Below are 22106 nucleotides of genomic sequence, written 5' to 3'. Positions count from 1 at the left end.
TCTACAAGTTACAAACATGCATCCACTGTGGAACTGTAAAAAAGGAGACTTCGTTGTTCTCCTCATGTAACAAAATATTGAAATATGAAAATAGGAGATTCGAAACGCAATTTATATCATGAAATTTATTCTCAAAATCACTGACACAAAAGAATCCATACAATTGATGCTTGAGAAACAATTTGTTGTCATAATTTACAATATATGCAGTAGAGCATAACGGAACCTTCTGTTGCACAAAAATTTTTTAAATTTATATGAAATTTAATATGTATTAATCAGTAAAGGATCAAATCAATATAACCTGTCTGAATGTCAGGACACATCTTAATTACCAGAACTTTGTAGGCAGGGAAAGGAACATACCCACGGTTTATTCCACACTGTTGTATTAAGGGACTGAAGGATAACAAAATATACATAGTAAAACTTTCTTCCAGAAAAAAGTAGAGCATGGATTTTAAATATAAAAAGAGTAACGGTTCCAGTGAAAAGGGACATTAGTACAATTGAATGAGGACTTATGAAGCCTCATAGTCTGATCTCGTTATACCTAAATAAGAGATATAGAATGGTGTGGTACTTGTTTCAACCATTGTCTTTAATTTGTCAAAATAGATTGATATTAATGTTTAACTAAATTTTAACTGACTCTTTCTTTTTGAATGGATTTTATGCCTGATGTCAACACAGGAGTTCCTATCTGGCCTTAACAAAATAATGTAGCACTTAGGGGCAAAAATCAAGCCAAGGAGTGCTGAACTGGAAGCCAAGATAGAGAAAACTTCCATAGCCACCATGACCTTCCCCTTCGTGCTGTGGTACACAGGGAGGAAGGTGACCCAGACACAGAAGAATACCTGCATACTGAATGACAGAAACTTGGCTTCATTAAATGTGTCGGGCAGATTCCTGGACAGGAAGGCCATGGTGTAGCTCCCAAGTGCCAAGAAGCACAGGTACCCCAGGACAGAGTGGAAGGCGATTGCTGAACCCTTGTTGCACAGAAGGATGATGTGGCCATGTTCAGCATGAGCATCTTGATCAATGAAGGGTGGAGAGGTGAGCAGCCAGATCCCACAGAGAACAAGTTCAATCAGAGTGCACACGGGAATGATCAAATTAGGGGCCCTTGATACCATTAGCCACCTCACCATTCTAGCTGGAACAGTGACCCTGAATGCAATAACCACTGTAATAGCTTTGGCCAACACTGTGGAGAGAGCCACAGTGAACAAAACTCCAAATGCTGTCTCCTGCAGGATGCACGAGGCTGTGTTGGGCTTTCCAATGAAGAGCAAGGAACTGAGGAAACAGACGATGAGTGTCAGTAACAGGGTGTAGCTGAGAGCCCGATTATTGGCCTTGACAATGGGTGTGTCTCTGTGCTTTACAAAGACTGCAAGAACTACAGCTGTGAGAACAGAGAAACACAGCGCTGTGATGGTGAGAGTCATACCTAAGGGGTCATCAAAGGCCAAAAAACTCACAGATTTCTGGAGGCAGTGGTTCTTCTCCAAGTTTGCATAGTGACTTTCTGGACACTTGACACAATGATCCATATCTGTTCAGAAATGAAGGTGATTGTGAGTCAATCTTCAGGACTTGTCTTTCCCAACAAATTCTTACTCCACCCTAACCTATTGAAATAATTTCTGACTCATCTTCCTTTATTGTTTCTGAAAAATTTAAATACTCTGTGAATAATTTAAAATCTATGCAGTCATCTTTGGCTATGTTGACACAAATGGGAGAACCCTAGGGTTTTTTTCCTAATCTTTGTATCCTTTTCCTGAATTTGTAACGCTGTTTCATCTATTTGGTAAGTCATAAGATTAAAGAACAATATATATAAATGTGATTTCACTCAGATACTACCTTATTAAAATCACTAATTTCTGTATAGATATTTGTGTGTATTAAAATATAGACAATAATCTTTGAAAATCATTTCTTATATGCTGTTGTAAGCATTGGTCACATATTTCCTTATTTCCATAAACTCCTTTGTGTACATTACTTTGGTTCATTGTATGAATGGTTTTGAAATAATCTATGCCATTACATCTTGAATTTCAAATCATTCACTAGTAGTATGTTGATACAAGTAGTAATAGCATTATATTTTAACATATAGGGAGAGAATTCTTGTAATATTTATATGTATTAAAAAGAATACTTGAATATTATGCTCTTAACATTTGTTTATTTTATCCTGAATTTTAAGAACCAATATTCATAAAGTGTGGTTGTGCATGCCTTAAATCTGAGCACTTGGGAGCTCAGCTGTGAGAACAGAGAAACACAGCGCTGTGATTGTGAGAGTCATACCTAAGGGGTCATCAAAGGCCAAAAAACTCACAGATGGATCAATCTGAGTTCCAGGTCAGCTTGGTCTACAAAGTGAGTCCCAGACAGCAAAAGCTACACAGAAAAACCCTATCTTGAAGAAAAACAAAAATGATACAAAGAAAAAACAAAAAGAAACACATACACCATGGTATATAACAAAATGTTTCTGTTGCGTTAAATCGTTGTGTATCTGAAAACTATCACCTCATCAAAGAAGTTTCTCTGTTTTACAATGTGCACTGAATGTTTATCAACTCTCCTGTCAGGAGAATCAAGTGTCTATTCTGATAGATTGGTTTGTTTCTCTCTAGTGATTATGGAACCCTAATAATTTTTCTCAAGATATGTTCTCAAGCTAATCACACACAGCTTATTTCATTGCTTCTATTATGAGTGTTTTGCTGTAACTTTTCTGTTGTACAATGTGGGCTTTAAGTGGAGAATTCCAACTCTGACTTAATTTAGGTCCCTGATATATGTTTCATTAACTAATTTTTATATGTGTAACATTTCTTTATTAAAAATACATTTTACTTACTCCATAATATTGAATCACTGATATTTTCAAATTTGATTTTGATCACATATATGTGGTCAGCCTATTTTGACTTACATATGGTTTCAAAATATAGTCACTAACACAAAACTGTGTAGGTTATCGTATTCATGACTGTGGTATTCAAACTGGGTATATTGAATGAATTTATGGACTTAGCATATAGCTAAAGTGCAGGGGACTGATATTTATCAAAAGATTATTGCTATGAACACACATAAAATTTGATGGTCTGAGTGGAGCATATCACATAATGAAAAATTTGATGCTCAAATTTAGCTTCATCTGCTTCCTCTAAAACAACATTGTAAATGGTTTTATCTTTACATTAAAACTCAAAGAACCCTCTCTTTATGGTGATCTGTGATGATCTAAGAATCTGTCGATGATCCTAAGTATAAGTGATGCTTGAATCCCCATCCATAAAGTACTTATAAAACATCTATTTCAACACTCAAGAAATATAATGGAAGCCTGCTACCAAGAAGAGATTTGATACACTATGAGCATATACAGGGGAAGGAGGTCCTTCTCAGTCACAGTCATAGGGGAGAGGAGTAAGGGGAAAATGGGAGGGAGGGAGGAATGGGAGGATACAAGGAAGGGGATAACCATTGAGATGTAATATGAATAAATTAATAAAATAAAATATAAAAAAGAAATATAATGGAAATCAAGGCAAAATGGTTGCAGGGTGAAAGCTTCAAATTGTTTCCTTCTGGAAAACATGTGCATGTCACTGAGGGACTCTCAATAACTGTGCATAAGTTCACCGGTTGGTTCTGATTGAGGATGAGATGAAGAAGAATGAGGGAATTATCTTCTCCTTCCCTGCTAAACTATATTCTGCTTGAATAACAACTGATGAGTATATCCAGCTCCAAGATACAATCCGAGTTCAACAAACGAGAAAATGTCAGTGATTGAACAAAATATGTCCTCCAGAGAAGTGAAAACAATCAGAAAACTTGTAAAGAGATAGTTAAGAATGAGATGAGTTTTAAAGTTCGCAAAAGAGGGAGCATAGTTCGGATATATATCAAGGATATTTGGGAAAATATAAAACAGTGAACTGGACAAAAATAAACAAAGTAGAGGTCATGTCTCCTAGAAAGCCAGGTGCCTTGCCTCGATACCGTCTCCTCTCTCAGTTCTTCCAGATCCTATCCCATAATATCACCCTTAGTGCTACAACAGAACATCAAATACAGCCTCCCTGTGTCCCTGCCCAAATTTTTGATCTCACACATCATCCTCTCCTACTCTTATTCTTGCACTCATCACTGTGTACTAGGTTCCAACTCAAGCAGGCAAATCCTTCTACATCACAGGTCATACCTACCAGAAAACCAGGTAGGCTGCCTACAGACATTCTCCTTTCTCTGTTTTCCTGAATGTATGCCTGCTAATTCTTAACTATAGCAAGCAACATATAAAATGTAGGGAAACTTAAAGTAATTTCATTAAACTTGGGATCAAAACCAGAAACAGAAGGTGGCTAGAAAGCCATAGTCACCCTGACACCTAAACAAAAGAAAATCCCAACAGGGAAGAAAATTTCAGACCAGTTGACCTTATGAACAGTGGCACAAACATAGGCAATAAAATCTCACAAACACAATGGCATATCAAAAATATCATGCACCATGATCAAGTAGGCTTCATTTCAGGCCTGTAGGCATAATTCAACATACAAAAATCCTTCAATTTGTTCCGTCATAAGCAAACTGAAAGAAAACAATTACATGAACATCCTAATAGATGCTGAAAAGCTTTTGACAAAATCCAACACAATAAAGGTACTATACAGCAAGCCATAGCCAACATAAAATAAATCGAGAGAAACAGAAAGGAATTTCACCGAATTCAGAGACAAGATAAAGCAGTCCACTTTCTCAGGATCTACTCAATGTAGTACTTGAAATTTTATCTACAGCAATAAGACCACTAACAAATATCAAGGGGGTATACAGTGGAAGGAATGAAGTCAAAGTATCCCTGGTTGCAGAGAATATGATAGTATACATAAGTGATCCCCAAAATATGCAAGAGAAATCCTATGGCACATAAATACCATCAGGAACGTGGCTCGTTATAAAATTAATTCAAAAAATTAGTAATGCCACTTTATAAAAATGAGAAAAAAAGCTGAGAAACAAATTAGGGATACAATACCCTTCACAATATCCACAGATAATATAAAGTGTCTTGGAGTACCTCCAACCTAGTAAATGCATGTCATATATGACAAGAACATCAACTTTCTGAAGGAAATTTTAGAGAAAACCTCAGAAGATGGACAGATATCCCATGCTTGTGCATGAGCAGGATTAACATAATAAAAATTGCCACCTTACCAGCAGCAATCAACAGATTCAATGCAATTACCATCAGCATCAAACACAATTTTTTACATAAGTTGAAAGATAAAATCTCCACTTTCCATTGAAATATGAAAATCTCAGGAGTGCTCAAACAATTCTTTACAACAAAAGTATTTCTGTGATGTCATCATCTCAGAGATGACTCAGTTTCCTTTGAGTAGACACTTGCTCAGTTTCAAGGTGTATTTTGGCTTTTTCTTATTTCTGTTATCATTTAAGTCCAGCTTTAGTTCATGGTGATACGATAAGGGATTATTTCAATTTTCTCATATCTGTTTAGGATTGATATGTGACCATTTACATTGACAATTTTGGAAAAGGTTCCATGAGGTTCTGAGGAGCATATGTATTCTTTGGTGTATTGGTGAATGTTCTGTAGGTGTCTGTTAGGTCCGTTTGATTCATGATATCTGTTAGTTTCATTATTTCTCCAGATTGTTTTTGTCTCAATGATCTGTCCTTTGTGAAAGTGGAATGTTGAAGTCTCCCATACTAATGCGTGGACTTCAATGAGTGATTTTAGCTTTAATAATGTTCCTTTTACAAATGTAGGTGCTCTTTTCTTTGGGGTGTCGATGGTCAGAATTGAGATGTCATTCAGTGGGATTTTTCATTGACCAGTATAAAGTGTCCTGTCTCATCTCTTTTGATTAATTTTAGTTGAACGTCTATTTTATTGTATATTAGAATGGCTACTATAGCTTGCCTCTTAGATCTGTTTTCCTGTTATTTTTCTAATGAGAGACAGAATAGAAGTAGATTAGGGTAGAGAGGGATGTGAGGAGGATTCGGGATATATAAAGGGAGGGGAAATTGATTCAGATTATATCATCTGATAAAGGAGTTTATATTCAAAAAAGGGAGAAAAATATTTTTAAAAAAGTAATTATTTTAAATAACATTTCTTTAATATATTTTCTGTTAAACAAAAGAAACATAGTTATGAAAGATATAAATATATATGTACTGAAGTTATCAAACACAATCTACTGTCACATGCTGGATTAAACAAACAAAAGACAATCTTGTCATGGGAATGATCATAAACATGAAGTGAGATATTGAAACTTTAAATAAATCCTATATGTGACTAAGCATGGTCTGAAAAAATGAAATGGTGTTCAACACACTGTGTTCATGGTGAAAGGAAACAGTCTGTTAATTTATGGACAAGGTGGTCTCTTCTGGGATCAATGCCTGCAACAGACAATTGCTGTAATTCTTATCCCTCCAGTCTCATTCCATTTTCTGAGGAATTGCTGACTCCTGTAGATAGGTTAGAAAGTTGGCTGTATTCCTGTATTTACCTGTCTCATTGGCAATCTCGTTTTCTGCACAAGGAATGCAATCAAAGCAGCAGGCAGCCTTGCCTTCCTGGGCAGCTTTCCGGAATCCAAGTCTACAGCTCTCACTGCACACCGACTGAGGAATGTAAGAGAAGTGAAAGCTGTTAGCAAATGTTTGCATTTTTCTGAAAAATCTGAGTAAATGGAGTATTGCTGAGTATAACTGAATATTGGTTTGGATAGGCTTACACTTACAATTAAAATAATATGTTTTGGTATTGCTAATTTTGGCAGCTTTGGGGCTTATGTAACACACATGTTTAAATATTATGCTAATATATGAAGCCATTGTTAAGAATAGGTCGTTAAGATAGTATTCTAGAAGGTCAATGTATGACTTCAGATTCAATCTGTATCTACACTTATGCGCTGCTAGTCTGAGGTTTTATCTAAATGAATTTGAGAATGTTGATTGACAACGTCACAGGTCTTGGATTCATTATGGAAACAACTCTTTGAGCATTTCTATGCAGAATTCCATAGAAACATTTATAAGAAGAGGAAAATCACAAAATGGAGTCAGTATTTCACTGTTTCCTGTCACAGAAATAATGGAAAGTAGATGGAAGGTAAACAAACACATTTTTTGATCTCTGATGCTGCTCTGTGAACATGACATCATCACCTTCTCTGGCTTCTGAAATGTTTTTTTTTTTCTACCATCTTATAGAGCATGGTTACAGTGTCAGCCAAGACAAACCTGTCCTCCTGTGAGTGGCTTTTGTTGACTATTTACTCAAAGTAGAAAAGCAAGTATAACACACAAACACAGAACATACACATGCACATGCTCGTGCACACACACACAAACACACACACACACATATGTCATGCCACCCTACCTTTAGAGGCTGACAAAATAGAAAATCTAAATTTACATTTCTCTGACATTTCTTAGGATTTGTAAACAAAAAAATCATTGTTTTGTATCAGTGACAATAACATAACAGACACTCAATGCATAAAAAAATATGTGTCCAGGGTAATGCCTGGACCACCTAAGAACCACTCTATGGTAGAGAGAGAACCCATGACACTATTGACAATGCTCTTCTGTGATTGCATACAGGAGCCTAGCATGGCTGACAATGAGAGGATCTGACTAGCAATAGACAGAAAAATAAACCGAGACTCACAACCAAACATTAGGCAGAGCCAAAGGAGTCTTGTCAAACAGTGGTGTGAGATAGAACATTCAGGAGGGGAAAAGAACTCTACAACAAGACCAATAGCCCTAAATAATCTGGGCCCAGAAGGACTAAAGGAGACTGAAGCAACAACAAAGGACCAGGCATGGACTACGCCTAAACTTTCTTTACTTATGTAGGCATAGGAAGCTTAGACTCCATGTGAGTCCCCGACAAATGGGACGGGGGCTGTATCTGACAAGTTCTCAGTTGGATGCCTTTCAATCACTTCACTGTGATGAGGCTTCCTCACTAGGACACTGCATAAGAGGATGTGTAGAGTCCTCCTAAGTGTTATAACAGATCTCTAGGGTGTGGTTTTCCCTTTTCTGAGTGGCAGAGGAGGGAGATGGGAAGATGATGGAAGGACAGAGGGGAGGGAAAAAAAGAGAGGAATTAGCAGATACAATTGAGATATAAAGTGAGTAATTAAGCAATATTTAAAAACAAAACCAAAGAAATATGTGATCATCAATAAAATCTGAAAATAAACTTTTCCATTAATCAACCGGAGAATAAGATAATAGTGTGTGTTGTTGGTATTTATGTGAAGCCTATCTGTAACTGAATATTGGCTGGTACTGAATGAGTCCCCAAAGATCATTACATCCTCAAAATTGTTTTTTGTTTTTATGAAAAGTCAAAGTATAGAGGTAAGCCTCTACATACCTCTGTAAACCTTGTAGGCCATTGAATCATCTGCTCTGATAAAGAGAGCTGTTGTCCAAGGGGAGCACTTGGAGAAAAAGTTCCTACTTTCACATTTAATCCAAGACCCTTTGGGAAATTCCAAAAGTTGAGGATGTCATACTGTGAATCTAAGTTTTTCGTCTCATCCATTACTATGTGACCTCTCATGTGATTGTTCAGTAGGGTGTTCTTGAGGAAAGGAAGGAACTGAAAGAGATGTAGGAACAGACGTTGAGGAACAACACGAATACTAAAAACATTTTTAAATAATATAAAGAATCTAAATCTTTTTAGCCAATTATAATGAATACCTTTTCTAAAAACAGGAATCAATGAGGCTGATTAAATGAAAGATCTTGGATTAAAATACATTAAAATTTGAAAATCACATTCCATTCAAGAAAAATCATAGAACTAAACACAGCTAAGTCATCAAGACAGCAAGTGATCTGGATTCAGGTGATTCAAAGTCCTTGGAAAACTAGCGACTCTCAGAAACATTAGGAATATATTTAGCCCTTCCACTCTCAACATGAGGGCCCAGAAGTGTAATGTTAACTTTAAAGTAATCCTTCATAACCCTGCAGTAGTGCTTAGAAGCATTTTTACCTTTAAGTATCGACTGCTCCTACCTCTGCTCTGAAGAGTACATCCTTGCTTATTGGCAAGAGATTCTAAAAGCTATGATGCCCAAAATGAATGCCTTAGGAAATAAAAAGCTATATAATAAGATATCATATTGCTGATATTACAATACATAAAAAAGGATATTACCTGCCAGGGGGAAAATTCCATTCCTTCTCCTTTAGAATTTGGTTGTATCTCTGCTTGTAGAAGAGTCATCTCATGGAGACTGTAGGCCACAGCATACACAGCATTATATATGTTATAACCCTCTTCACTCATGGTTGTATCAAAAAGGTGTCTGGGAAGTAACTCCAAAGAAGCATTGGGTTGGCAGTTCTCCAAAAGTTGACAATCAACCTCAGAAAATGAGCACTTGAAGAACAAATACCAAAGCTTAGGAAGATAAGTGTCTTCTGGGTACTTGTAGGGATTAACTGTTTGAACAAAATTTGTAAAGTCAACCATCTCCTTATGGTGGTGTGAAATCATGAGACTCCCATGAAACGAATCTAACATGAAATAATCATGATTGATATCAACATCCCACTGAGAGTTCAAGATCCACACTTTCCATGTCACTAACAGTTGCAGAATGTGTCGCATTAAACCTTGTAAAGAAGCAACGTCCCCATAAATAACTATTACATTGGCTGTTGATTCCTGAATATTCACCAGATTTTTCCATACTGCACTGGAAAATGAATTCCAGGTGGCAGGGATCATTTTCAAAAAGGCTATGCAAATGTCCTTACTCTCCATAACTTCTCTCATGCCTGAGAGAAACTGAGTCCCTCTGTGGTCATCTGGGAGGATCACACCAACCCAGGACCAATTAAAATGAAACATCAAAGAAGCTATAGCAAGTGGCAGAGAAGTGTCTTTGGAGGCCATCTGGTAGAGGAATTTAAACTGATCTGGGTCATTTAAGACTTGATCAAATGGCCCAAAAGTGAGCTGTAGGGGGAAAAATGGAAACAAGAGGAAGAGCATTGGCAGCACTGGCATCAAACATAATATCAGTCCTGAATTAAAAAAAAAAAACTTAAGCAGTCAGGATGAAGATGTTTTTCTCATATTTTAAAAATCAACACATTATAGGATTTTACAAAATAAAATTACTGACATACATCCAGTTTCAGTGACCTGAATGGCCTCACCTTCTCCTTCCTTTCTATTACATGTACCAGAAATATGGATCTATTAAGTACTTTCAGACTTTCCTTTGAAAGATGATTTCTCCAATTGTCCCTCTCTAACATTTTAAGACATACAATAATGTCAAAAAAGGATACTTGACTCCTATTTTCCACACCCGACTCCTCACCTGAGGTACTTTGTAAAGTTGTAACAGTTTCCCTATGTGTGCTGACACCGTCATTGATGTTCCTGTGAGTGCAGCAGGTGACATTCTCTTCTTTACACAGTTGTAATTTAGTAGGGGTCTCTTCATCCTTGTAAGCCAAAAAAAGGGAGGAAGAAGGATAGTCGTTTCATAAGGTGTACCATTGTAGAGATCAAAGCCCAGAGTTGTGTTGGGTAGAAGATGAGGGTTTCTGTTGACCTCCTCAATGGCAAACACCAGGGCCAGAACAAACAGGTAGTTCTTCAATTTATACCTGCACACATTTCATAAAATTATACAGGAGGAAGACAAAAACATAAACCTTAACATTGGTGAAATGGCTATTATAATTCGAGGGCCAATGTTCCTATTATATGATTATTTTCACATCGTCTCATGAATGACTTGAATTAGCATGGACCTTTTAAGTAGATATGATTAATTATTAGCACTAATTAATTATGGTCTGAGACATGGCACTCAGCTAGTAGACAACTCTTGATCTCTCTCATAATAACGTGTTGGGGAAAGAACACGCACTCTGTAGGATGCCAAGATCCCTACACAAAGATCAGCATTTCATTTTAATGTCAGATGTGCTGTTCATAAAACAGTTTCCTTAAAGTTACATGTATTAAATTGTTCTTCACCTGGATATAAAATGCTTCATAGTAAAACTTCTACAGGATTATAAGGGAAAAGCCAGGAAATTATTTTATATTTTAGAAAGATCTATAGAGAAAGAATTAATTCTACAATAAGCATACTAGAAAACAATACAAAAATTGATCTTTAAATATAGAATTTTTCTGCTGTGCTCTGAACTTTTAGTCACATTGTTCTTTATTATGGTTTTCTTTGGTTTTTCTTCATTAATTATTTGCATCTCTAATTCTTTTTGCTTCCTTACTCATTTTCATAAACTTTTTTAACTTTGAGTAACTGCTGGTGTGACATATCTGACATGCACACTGGCTCAAACAACATTATAATGTTTCCTTCCCACCTCTTTGTCCTTTCTCCTCTAAGCTACTGAGGCTTTCAATTTTCATGCTCTGAGCATAAGGTCTTTTGACCTTAACGGATTTGTCTAGGAACTTCACATGATACAAAACAAGAGATGCTGCATATGTCATGATTGAAAGCTAATAAGTAAGGATGCAATTGTACTGAGCAGAGTGAAATCATGAAAAAAAACAAAATGTAGGAGCAGTCTGACAGGCTACAAAGACTAAAATAGGAATGTAGAGAATAGCAATACAAATATCTTAAGTAAAAATCTATTATAAAGAAATCTCAAATCAAAAACACCAGTCTGCAAAATTAATCGGCCGAGAAGTCTGTACACCTTTTTGAATTTGTGTACATTTAGAATAACCATCTGAGTCACGTTAAGGAAGCCAAATGCTGAGTGTGTGTGTGTGTGTATGTGTGTGTGTGTGTGTGTGTGTGTGTATACTTCATATTTATTCTCTAGCATATATATCAGGAAGGGAAAATATTGGATCCTGCAGAACTTCATGGTAAGACTCCATTACTCTGGATACTACTGACTTGAATTATAAAACATGGAGAACTCAGGCCATTACTCATCTGGATTCCTTATATTTCTTGTCTACATCTCATAGTTCTGAAAGGAGGTGGTTGGCATAGTGAGGGAATGTGGGAAGAAAGGGTTTATTTGGTGTCTTTATTATGGTTAAAATTGTGTCAGAAAATACCATGAAAAAAATAAAATGATAAGGAAAATGTTTATTAGGCTTATGCTTCCACATTATAGTCCACCTCTGAAAGAAGTAAGTACAGGAACTGAAACATGGCCAAAACATGGAGGTGAGAGGTAATGTATTTTAAGTCCATAAGCAACATAACATAAATTTGCTTGTATAAACTCAGAATAATGTTTCAGATGAAGAGATTGTTAATCTCTCATAGTAAAAATACTGGTTTCATTTCATGAACTACTTAGATATTATTTTTGGCTATAGAAAGTACTTATAGAATTCTGAACCATTACAATGAATAATTGTACTTACTGTATAAGAACGTCATGGAAGTACTGTGTTGCCGAAAAAACAAAAAGGTTTTTGCTTGTGTAGTAAGTATGAAGAGGGAAAAATGCACCAACTGTCACATCTCCTTCACGGGAAAATCCATCCTGGATTGTTACATAGCAGTCATTGTCAGTAAAGGCACCAACAAAATTCGGAACATACAGCAGCCCAAAGGTCAAAATCCGGAACATACTATCAACACAAGTATATGCCCAGCCATGAGAGGGTGCGTTAGAGTTATTTTTATAAAACTGTATTTGTTTTGGTAGATACAGATCTAACAATGCCCACCAGGAATAAACTCAGCCCCAGTGCTTGTGAACATGTGTGTGCCTCAACTTTGTTAATGAGTGCAGCAGTTACGATCACCCAAAGTTCTTCCTGGCACTTCCTCCACTTTCAAGGAGAGTTCTGAAACTCTTTCTTCCCTTAGGCTCTGCATCTGAGGCCCTGTGTTCTGCTTAAAAACAAATTGGAAAATGTGTTTTGAATCCTCTTCTCTGGACACAGGTACCATTATTTCAGCAAAGAAGATGGACAGCAAGAGCTCAGGGATCAACATTCTGCTTAGGCAATTATGGCCGAGTTTGAAGTAAGAAACTCTTCACAACTTTGGCTGATGAAAACATTCTACTTCAGAGGTGGCCACTGTAGGTGAATTGACAAAGGGATGAAAGTCCCCATGCTGTGCACACAAAGGAAAAATAAGGTGGACTATTTTTTTCCAAACCACATCAACTGATGGAATCAACTTTTCCTACTGACTCTGAGTGTTTCTAAATTTTTATATGATACATAAATCTGTATCTGCAACACATTATGATGTCTTCACCCAACAGAATCAACTTATTTCCCACCTTGAAAGTCCCAATGCAGAAATCTTTCTACTAATAAAAACATAATTTTAAATACATGAAAAACCCAGGTAACATGTCTTCTCCAAAATTTCAAATCCCCTGGGAGTGAACCCCTAGTAAATGACATGCAAGAGATTAAAAACAAAGAGGTCGAAAGAATAACTATAAATATTGTCAAAGTACTTAAAGTACACTAATACAAAGAAAATTCAATAGGGAAATCCCTCCAGGACATGAAAAGAGAGTTTGAACTTTTAAAGAAAACCCAAACTGTAACAATGGTGAAAAGGAAAACGCAATAAAGCAAATATAATCCTTAGCCTAAGGCCACACTAACAGCATTGAGAATTGAGGATAAAAGACTAAGTTGGAAATTTTAGTCTCTCACAAGAAAAGAAATTCTCCATGCACTATCTTAGTTAGAACATTAGAGACTCAAAGATTTTAAAAGATATTGAAAGTTGCCTTGAGAAATGTGAAGTAACTTAAACGACCAAGCCAATTACTGTAACAGATCACTGTTTGACAGAAATTTTAAGCTCTCAAGGAAAGACAAAGATGTACTCTAACCTCTGAATCATCATAACTTATTTTAGACTGTAATAGTCAGAAAATGTATGTATTAAAACTGAAGGCAGAACGAGCTTTTATGGAAAACACATATTAAAAGAGTTTATGTGTGCAAAAACAGTTCTACAGAGAAATATAGAATGACTTCAATCTGAAGAGGAGAATAAACACATCTAAGATGCCACAAGGTACTAATAAACATTGCAAGTACAATGTTTGTTTATCAAGATAGATTCAAGAACACAGCATGAAATCGAGAAAATGACAAGAATCAATACAAATCTTTCAATAATCACTACATTACTTGTCTCAATTTATCAATGGGAACACACAGAGTACCAGATTGAATAAGAAAGATGATTCATGTGTTTCCTAACTCTAACAAGCTCCCTTCCACATCAAACATAGACTCTGGCTAGAATGTTTAATCTTAGCCATTCTGGTATGTGTAAGATGGAATCTAAGAGTCCTTTTGATTTGTATTTCCCTGAATAATAAGAACGCTGAACATTTCTTCAAGGGTTTCTTGACCACTTGCTATTTTTCTGTTTAACGCTGTCCATAATTTTTTATTTGATAATTTTCTTTGATGTTGTTTAATTTCTTGAGTTCTTTATATATCTTGGATATTAGTCCTTTGTTAGATGTAGGCCTAGTGAATACCTTTCCCCAGCCTGTAGGCTGTTGCTCTGTTCTGTTTACAGGGTCCTATACCTTGCAGAAGAGTTTAAGTTTCCTGAGGCCCAGTTTATTGATTGCTGATCTTATTGCCTGACCTACTGGTGTTCTGTTCAGGAAGTTGCCTCCTGTGCCAATGAGATCAAAAATATACCCCACTTTTTCTTCTAACATATTTATTGTGGCTGGCTTGATGTTAAGGTCTTTAATCCACTTGGAATCTAGTTTTGCACAGGGTGATAAATATGGCTCTATTTGCATTTACCTACATGTAGACATCCACATAGAACAGCCAGCACCATGTAAGACAATTATTTGTATGAAAAAATTAAAAGACTCTGAAGAAATAAATTGAAGATTTCAAAAGACGGAAATATCTCCAATGCTCTGGATTGGGAAGATCAACATAGTAAAAATGTCTATTTTACCAAAAGAAATCTACAGAATCATTGCAAACACTATCAAAATACCTAAACAATTCTTTACAGACCTTGAAAGATCAATTCTCAAGTTCAAATTTTTAAAAAATTGTAGTAGTTAGTCACTTTGGGTTGGAGTTTTCCTTCTGGTAACATCTGTAGGGATGGATTTGTGGTTAGCTGTTGTTTGAATTTGTTTTGTCATGGAATATCTTGTTTTCTTCATCTATGCTTATTCAAAGTTTTGCTGGGTATAGTAGTCTAGACATGCATCTGTGGTCTCTTAGGGCTTGGAAGACCTCTGCCTACTCTCTTCTGCCTTTTATTGTCTCTGCTGAACTGTCAGGCATGGCTCGGATATGTTACATGGCATTTTCCTTTTTTGGATTTAATATTTTTCTTTGTTCTGTACAGTTTTTGTTTTATTATTGTCAGGAGGATTTTTTTCTGGTCTATTCTATTTGGTGTTCTGTGGGGCTCTTCTATGGCTTGCCTATGGTTCTCAAGGTCTTTGGATGCATCTTCCTGTGTTTGTTTTAATTTTTTCTCAATTACCGTTTCCATTATGAAATATAAGAGGTCATTTTCTTGTACTTTCGTTGTTGTACTTAGAGTTGATTGCTTTGGGATACCTGGGTACTGATTTGACATAGTATTTTGACTGTTGTTTGTATTTTTTATGCTGGCCTTAACTCATCGTGTTGGTTCAGAAGTTGGATGGTTGTTTCTGGTGTCCTTCACAGGCCATTAAGAGCAGTTCGTAACTGAGTGACTAGAGGATGAGAAACCTCACCTCTGGTGATCAGGGAACTCCTCCCTGGATCATTAAAGAGACGTGCATTCAGGTCTGGGTGACTTTGCTCCACACCCTGGGCTCCCCACTGGAACAGCATACACTGATGCTGGTGCTATGCAGTCCAGTGTTCAGGCCAAGAGAGTGTAGGTACAGCCTGCTATCCTGCATTTGGCTGAGTTTTGGATACCCTGCCCATGGCCACCAGGGCCCGTGGGCCTTGATTCAGTCCTCAAGATAGTGCTGGTACAGTGTGCTAGGATGTAGTGTTTGGCTGGCCTTTGGAGACCATGTCCACGCCTACCTGGGTCCTGGGTTCCTTGGTAGACAGGCAGAGAGATTTGAAGTCTCCTCTATCCAATATCCGTACTCTGGGCTCCCTCTCCTGGGCTAGGAGACACTGACTCTGGTTTTCTCTAGCCTGCAGTTCTGTCAGAGTGCAGGTACATCCCAATTAGCCTGCGTTTGAATGGGCTTTGGTGAGCTTGCCTGTGTCTGCAAAGGACTTCGGGTTTTTATAGACTGTTGCATGGGCTGAGATCAGATCTAACCATTCTCCAGAGTTCTCCCCTGGGACACCAGATCCAGATACTGGCACTTTACCAACCAAAGTCCAGAACCAGATACAGAGTCCGAGATATAGAGCTCAAATGCACCTCAAAGGCAGGTATGCATCCAGACTCTAGAAATTGGGCACCCATCATACTGGGACAGTTAGATGGCCAGAGGACAGACTCACCAGTGCCCTACACGATGTGGACCCCTCTCACCAACATTTCCTCAGGACTTGTTGTTGTAGCTCTCACCCCAGACCCTAGACTCTGTCCTGCCAATCACATGCAGTACGTGGTCAGCACTATCATTTGGATCCTTCAGGAGATAACTTTTTCAACAGATCATCAACAGCCTAGGCTATAAAATCAACAATTAATAAATGGGACCTCATGAAACTGAAAAGCTTCTATTAAAAAAGGACACTGGCAATAGAACAAAATAAAACACACTAGGAAAAGTTGTAACAAACTGTATATTCTCCTTTTGTTTCGTTTTTTGTTTTTCAAGACAAGGTTTCTCTGGGTAGCCCTGCCTGTCCTGGAAGTCACTAGTAGACCAGGCTGGCCTCGAATTCTGGTCAATCTGCCTGCATCTGCCTCCCAAGTGCTGGGATAAAACGCATGCACCACCACACCCAGTACCAACCAAACATTCTCAAGAAAGCGAATATCAAAACTCATGAAACTTAACACCACAAAACCACATAATCCCATTAAAATGGGGTACAGAGCTAAAAAGGCAATCCTCAACAACAGGAATATCAAATAGTGGAGAAATAGTGAAGGAAATGATCAATGTCCTTAGTCGTCAAGGAAATGCAAATCCAAGCAACTCTGAGAGTCTATCTTACTCCTGTCAGAATGGCTAAGATTAAGACTCAAGTGACAGCATATGCTGGTGAGGATGTGGAGAAAGGGAAACACTTCTCCGCTTCAGCTGGGAATGTAACCTGGAAATCAATCTGGCACCTTCTCAGAACACTGGGAATAGATCTGCCTCAATACCTAGATGTACCACTCATTGGTATATCTGAAGAAGACACTCTACCATACAAAAAGGACATTGGCTGAACTATGTTCATACCTATTTTATCCATAATAGCCAGCATTTAGAAACAACCAAGATGTCCCTCAACCAAAGGATAATGAAGAAATTATGGTAAACCTACACATAACTCTTCCATGATAAAGACGGAATCTTGAAATTTGCAGGCAAATGCATAGAACTAGAAAAGATCATCCTGAGTGTTGTAACCCCTGAACCAGTAAGACAAATATTTTACATACTTACATATGGACAGAATATATATATATATATATGTGATACAATCCAAAGATCTAAATAAACTAACGAACAAGAATTCCTCCTAGGGTAGTTACTTGATTCACATTTATAAGGGCAAATAGAGTAGAGACAGTAAGAGGTTGAAGAGAGTGAATAAGATGGGACTCTAACATAGATGTCTTCTGCAAGATTCCACCCAGCAGTGCATCAATGAAGATGCTGACTCACAGCAGAGCAATGGGCATTATATGAAAGAGTGGAAGGAACCAAAAAGGGATGGAAGCTTCTTAAGGAGAGCAACAAAGACAAAAATTCTGCATTCAAGGTGCCTTCAGAGACTGATGCACCAACCAAAAGGAATGCATGGTGAGAAATTTGAACCCTGTTCAGATGTAGCCAATGGGCAGCTCTGTCTCTATGAGGCTTCCCTAGTAAGAGGTACAGAGTCTATTTCTGAGATGGACCCTGGTGCCCAATGTTTGATCACTTCCTCTGGTACAGCAGCCTTGCTAGGCCATAAAGAAAGAGGATAAAGGTTGTACTAAAGAGACTTGATAGGCTGCAATCAGATGGTAGGGGAACAAAGACATTGAAGAGCCTGCACCTGCTTGATGACCCACAAGATCCAGTACCCACAGGAGTAGGAGGCCATCCATGCCTTGATGACCATCAAAACTCTGTCAAATTGAATGTGAGCATGAGAGTTGGGCCTGTTCTAATGATACTGGAGCAGGGAAGGCAGTCCTGCTCTGAGAACATGGGAGTGGGAGAGCAAACCCTGCCATGATGACACCAGATTGGGAGAGTGGGCCCTGCCCTGAGGAGTCTGGAGCAGGAGAGACATCCTTGTCATGGGAAAACCAAATCCTGCCCTGAAGACATGGGGGCAGGTCAGCTGGCCCTGCATGGAGGACACAGGAACAGGAGAACAGGATAGGCCCTGAAGACAAGGGAACAGACCCTGCTCCAGGCTTCTAAGTCATCCTCACAAGAACATCTACCTCATGGATGACCTGCTGGAATACATTAAGGGGCCAGATCTGTAGATTCAAAGATTAAGAATCTCTTTGACAAAACAACAACAGGATATCCTAAAGAGTCTCAGTGAGGATCTGGTAATGATAGTGTAGGACTCAAATCAGACCCATGATTCATAGGAATGTATACTTGAAAGTAAACATACGTGAACAAAAGGCTATGCTGCATGATGCTCTATAGCTTCTGTGATACGATGTTTGTTTGTTTGTTTTATTTTACTGGAGAGAGGTTGCCCTAGCAGAGGGTGGATATGAGGGGATGGGCAGAGGATAGGGATTTTGGTGCATGACATATAAATCATAGACATTCAATAAAAGTATAGAAAATAAAAATAAATAATTTTAGTTTATTACAATGATGAACAAAACCTCAATATAATTCTTATGTTGCATTTTAATAACTCCATCTTCCATAATATCTTTTGTTCACACTGTGTGCTTCTGCTTCAATGCATTGTGCTCATAACAACTCATGAACTACCTGAATAATCACATCCCACTTCTGAGCTCTGTATATCTAAAAGCTACTAGTTACAAATCAGGCATCCAATGTAGAACTACAAAATAAGAGACTTCATTGTTTTTGGCAAGTAATAAACTAATGAAATTTGAAAACATGAGATTCTACATTCTTTCAGAATCATGAAATTTCTTCTCAAAAGCATAGAACCAAGAGCCTTAAAACTGATGCGTGAGAAACATTCCGCTGCCGTAAATTTCAATTTACATGGTAGAACATAACAGAATCTTCTGGTGTTCAAAAATAAACAAGTAAGTTACATGAAATTTAATGGGTTTTAATCAATGAAGGATCACATAAATACAACATGTCTAAACATGATGGTACATTTTAAGTACAGCACTCTGTGGGCAGGGACAGGTAGATACCCATGAGTTTATTCTACAGTGTTATAATTAAGATGCTGAAGGCTAACAAACTATACATAGTGAAATTCTACTACTGAGGAAAGGATAACATGGATTTTAAATATGAAAATAATAATGGTTCCAGTGCAAAGGGACTTTAGTACGATTGAATGAGGACTTATGAAACCTCATACTCTTATCCAATTACACCTAAATAACAGATATAGAATGGTGTGGCACTGGTTTCAACCATTGTCTTTAAATTATCAACATAGATTAATATTAATTTTAACTAAAGTTTAAATGGCTATTATTTCTTGAATGGATTTTATGCCTGATGTCAACACAGGAGTTCTTATCTGGCCTTAACAAAATGATGTAGCACTTGGGGACAAAAATCAAGCCAAGGAGTGCTGAACTGGAAGCCAAGATAGAGAAAACTTCCATAGCCACCATGACCTTCCCTTTCGTGCTGTGGTAGACAGGGAGGAAGGTGACCCAGACACAGAAGAATACCTGCATGCTGAATGACAGAAACTTGGCTTCATTGAATGTATCAGGCAGATTCCTGGACAAGAAGGCCATGGTGTAGCTCCCAAGTGCCAAGAAGCACAGGTACCCCAGGACAGAGTGGAAGGCAACTGCTGAACCCTTGTTGCACAGAAGGATGATGTGGCCATGTTCAGCATGAGCATCTTGATCAATGAAGGGTGGAGAGGTAAGCAGCCAGATCCCACAGAGAACAAGTTCAATCAGAGTGCATACAGGAATAATAAAATTAGGGGCCCTTGATACCATTAGCCACCTCACCATTCTAGCTGGAACAGTGACCCTGAATGCAATAACCACTGTAATAGCTTTGGCCAACACTGTGGAGAGAGCCACAGTGAACAAAATTCCAAATGCTGTCTCCTGCAGGATGCACGAGGCTGTGTTGGGCTTTCCAATGAAGAGCAAGGAACTGAGGAAACAGATTATGAGTGTCAATAAAAGGATGTAGGTGAGAATCCTATTATTGGCCTTGACAATGGGTGTGTCTCTGTGCTTTACAAAGACTGCAAGAACCACAGCTGTGAGAACAGAGAAACACAGCGCTGTGATGGTGAGAGCCATACCTAAGGGGTCATCAAAGGCCAAAAAGCTCACAGATTTCTGGAGGCAGTGGTTCTTCTCCAAGTTTGCATAGTGACTTTCTGTACACTTAACACACTGATCCATATCTGTTCAGAAATGAAGGTGACGGTGAATCAATCCTCAGGATTTTCCTTCACTATAAGTTGTTACACAGCCATAGCTTAGTGAAATACTTTTTGACTTATTTTTTCATTGTTTCAGAAAATTTTAAATAGTCTGTGAATAATTTCAAATCTATGCAGCTATCATTGTCTATTTTAACAAAAATGGAAGCAACCCAATGTTTTTTTCCTTGACTTTGGATCCTTCCCCTGAATTTGCATCTATTTTATAAATCATAAGTTAGAGGATAATATTGTATAAACATGATTTCACTCAAATATTACCTTATTTAAATCATGAATTTTTGTACATATATACTTAATGGTGTATGTATTACAATATAGAAAATAGTATTTTAAATTCATTTCTTATATGGTGTTCTAAGCATAGGGTCATATATTTACTTATTTACATATAATTTTTGTGTACACTACTTTGGTTCACACTTTGAATGATTTGAAATAATAAATGCCATTACATCCTTGAATTTTAAGTCATCCACTAGTAGTTTATTGGTACATATAGATATAGCATGTTTTAACTTATAGGGAGAGAATTCTTCAAATATTTCTAGGTATTAAAAAAGAATACCCAAATGTTCTACTCTTAACATTTGCTTCTTGGGCTTGTTTTCCTGTTATTTTCTAATGAGAGATAGATAAGGAGTCCATATGGGTCAGAGAGGATGTGGGGAGGATTAGGGAGACAGAGGGAGGGGAAAATTGATTCAGATTATATAGTATGATAAAAGTCTGTGTTCAAAAAAAGGAGAGACAACGTCTTTAGTCAACAGAAAAATGCAAATCAAAATGTCTCTGAGATTCCATCTTACACCCATCAGAAGGGCCAAGATTACAAATTCAAGTGACACCACATGCTGTTGAAAATGTGAAGAAAGAGGAACACTCCTTCATTGCTGGTGGGAATGCAAACTAGTACAACCACTTTGGAAATCTATCTGATGATATCTCAGAAAACAGGAAATAGGGTATCCTCAAGACCCAGCTATTCCACTCCTCAGAAGATACCCAGAGGATGCTCCAGCACACAACAAGGACATATGCTCAACCATGATCATAGTGGCCTTATTCATAATAGCCAGAACATAGAAACAGCCTATGTGTCCCTCAGTAGAAGAATGGATAAAGAAACTGTGGTACATTTACACTATGGAATACTACGCAGCTATTAAAAACAAGAAATTCCCAAAATTTGTGGACAAATGGATTGAACTAGGGATGATCATATTGAGTGAGTCAACCGAGAAGCAGA

The 22106-nt window shown here is 37.5% G+C and overlaps 2 protein-coding genes across 2 annotated transcripts in view; both read right to left on the bottom strand.

Moving 5' to 3' along the window:
* Positions 1-632: 632 nt before the first annotated feature.
* On the bottom strand, positions 633-12729 carry LOC311590848 (vomeronasal type-2 receptor 116-like; the record flags this gene model as incomplete). Its single annotated transcript, XM_084770123.1, has 6 exons — positions 633-1564; positions 6600-6723; positions 8495-8722; positions 9290-10096; positions 10467-10758; positions 12521-12729. 6 exons carry the CDS (start codon positions 12727-12729, stop codon positions 633-635), a joined length of 2592 nt encoding a protein of 863 aa, XP_084626249.1.
* Positions 12730-19886: 7157 nt separating this feature from the next.
* Positions 19887-22106, bottom strand: part of LOC311590754 (vomeronasal type-2 receptor 116-like) — a gene marked incomplete at both ends in the record, with an annotated part of 31217 nt that continues 28997 nt past the window's right edge. Inside the window, one exon of the mRNA XM_084770022.1 lies at positions 19887-20818. Coding sequence (XP_084626148.1) covers positions 19887-20818 — 932 coding nt within the window. The remainder of the gene's footprint in view (positions 20819-22106) is intronic.

This window comes from Acomys minous (genome assembly GCF_964271855.1).
Source record: "Acomys minous genome assembly, chromosome: 20".
Classification (NCBI taxonomy): Eukaryota; Metazoa; Chordata; class Mammalia; order Rodentia; family Muridae; genus Acomys; species Acomys minous.
The sequence above is the reverse complement of the archived record's forward strand: the minus strand, read 5'-3'. Positions and strand labels throughout refer to the sequence as shown.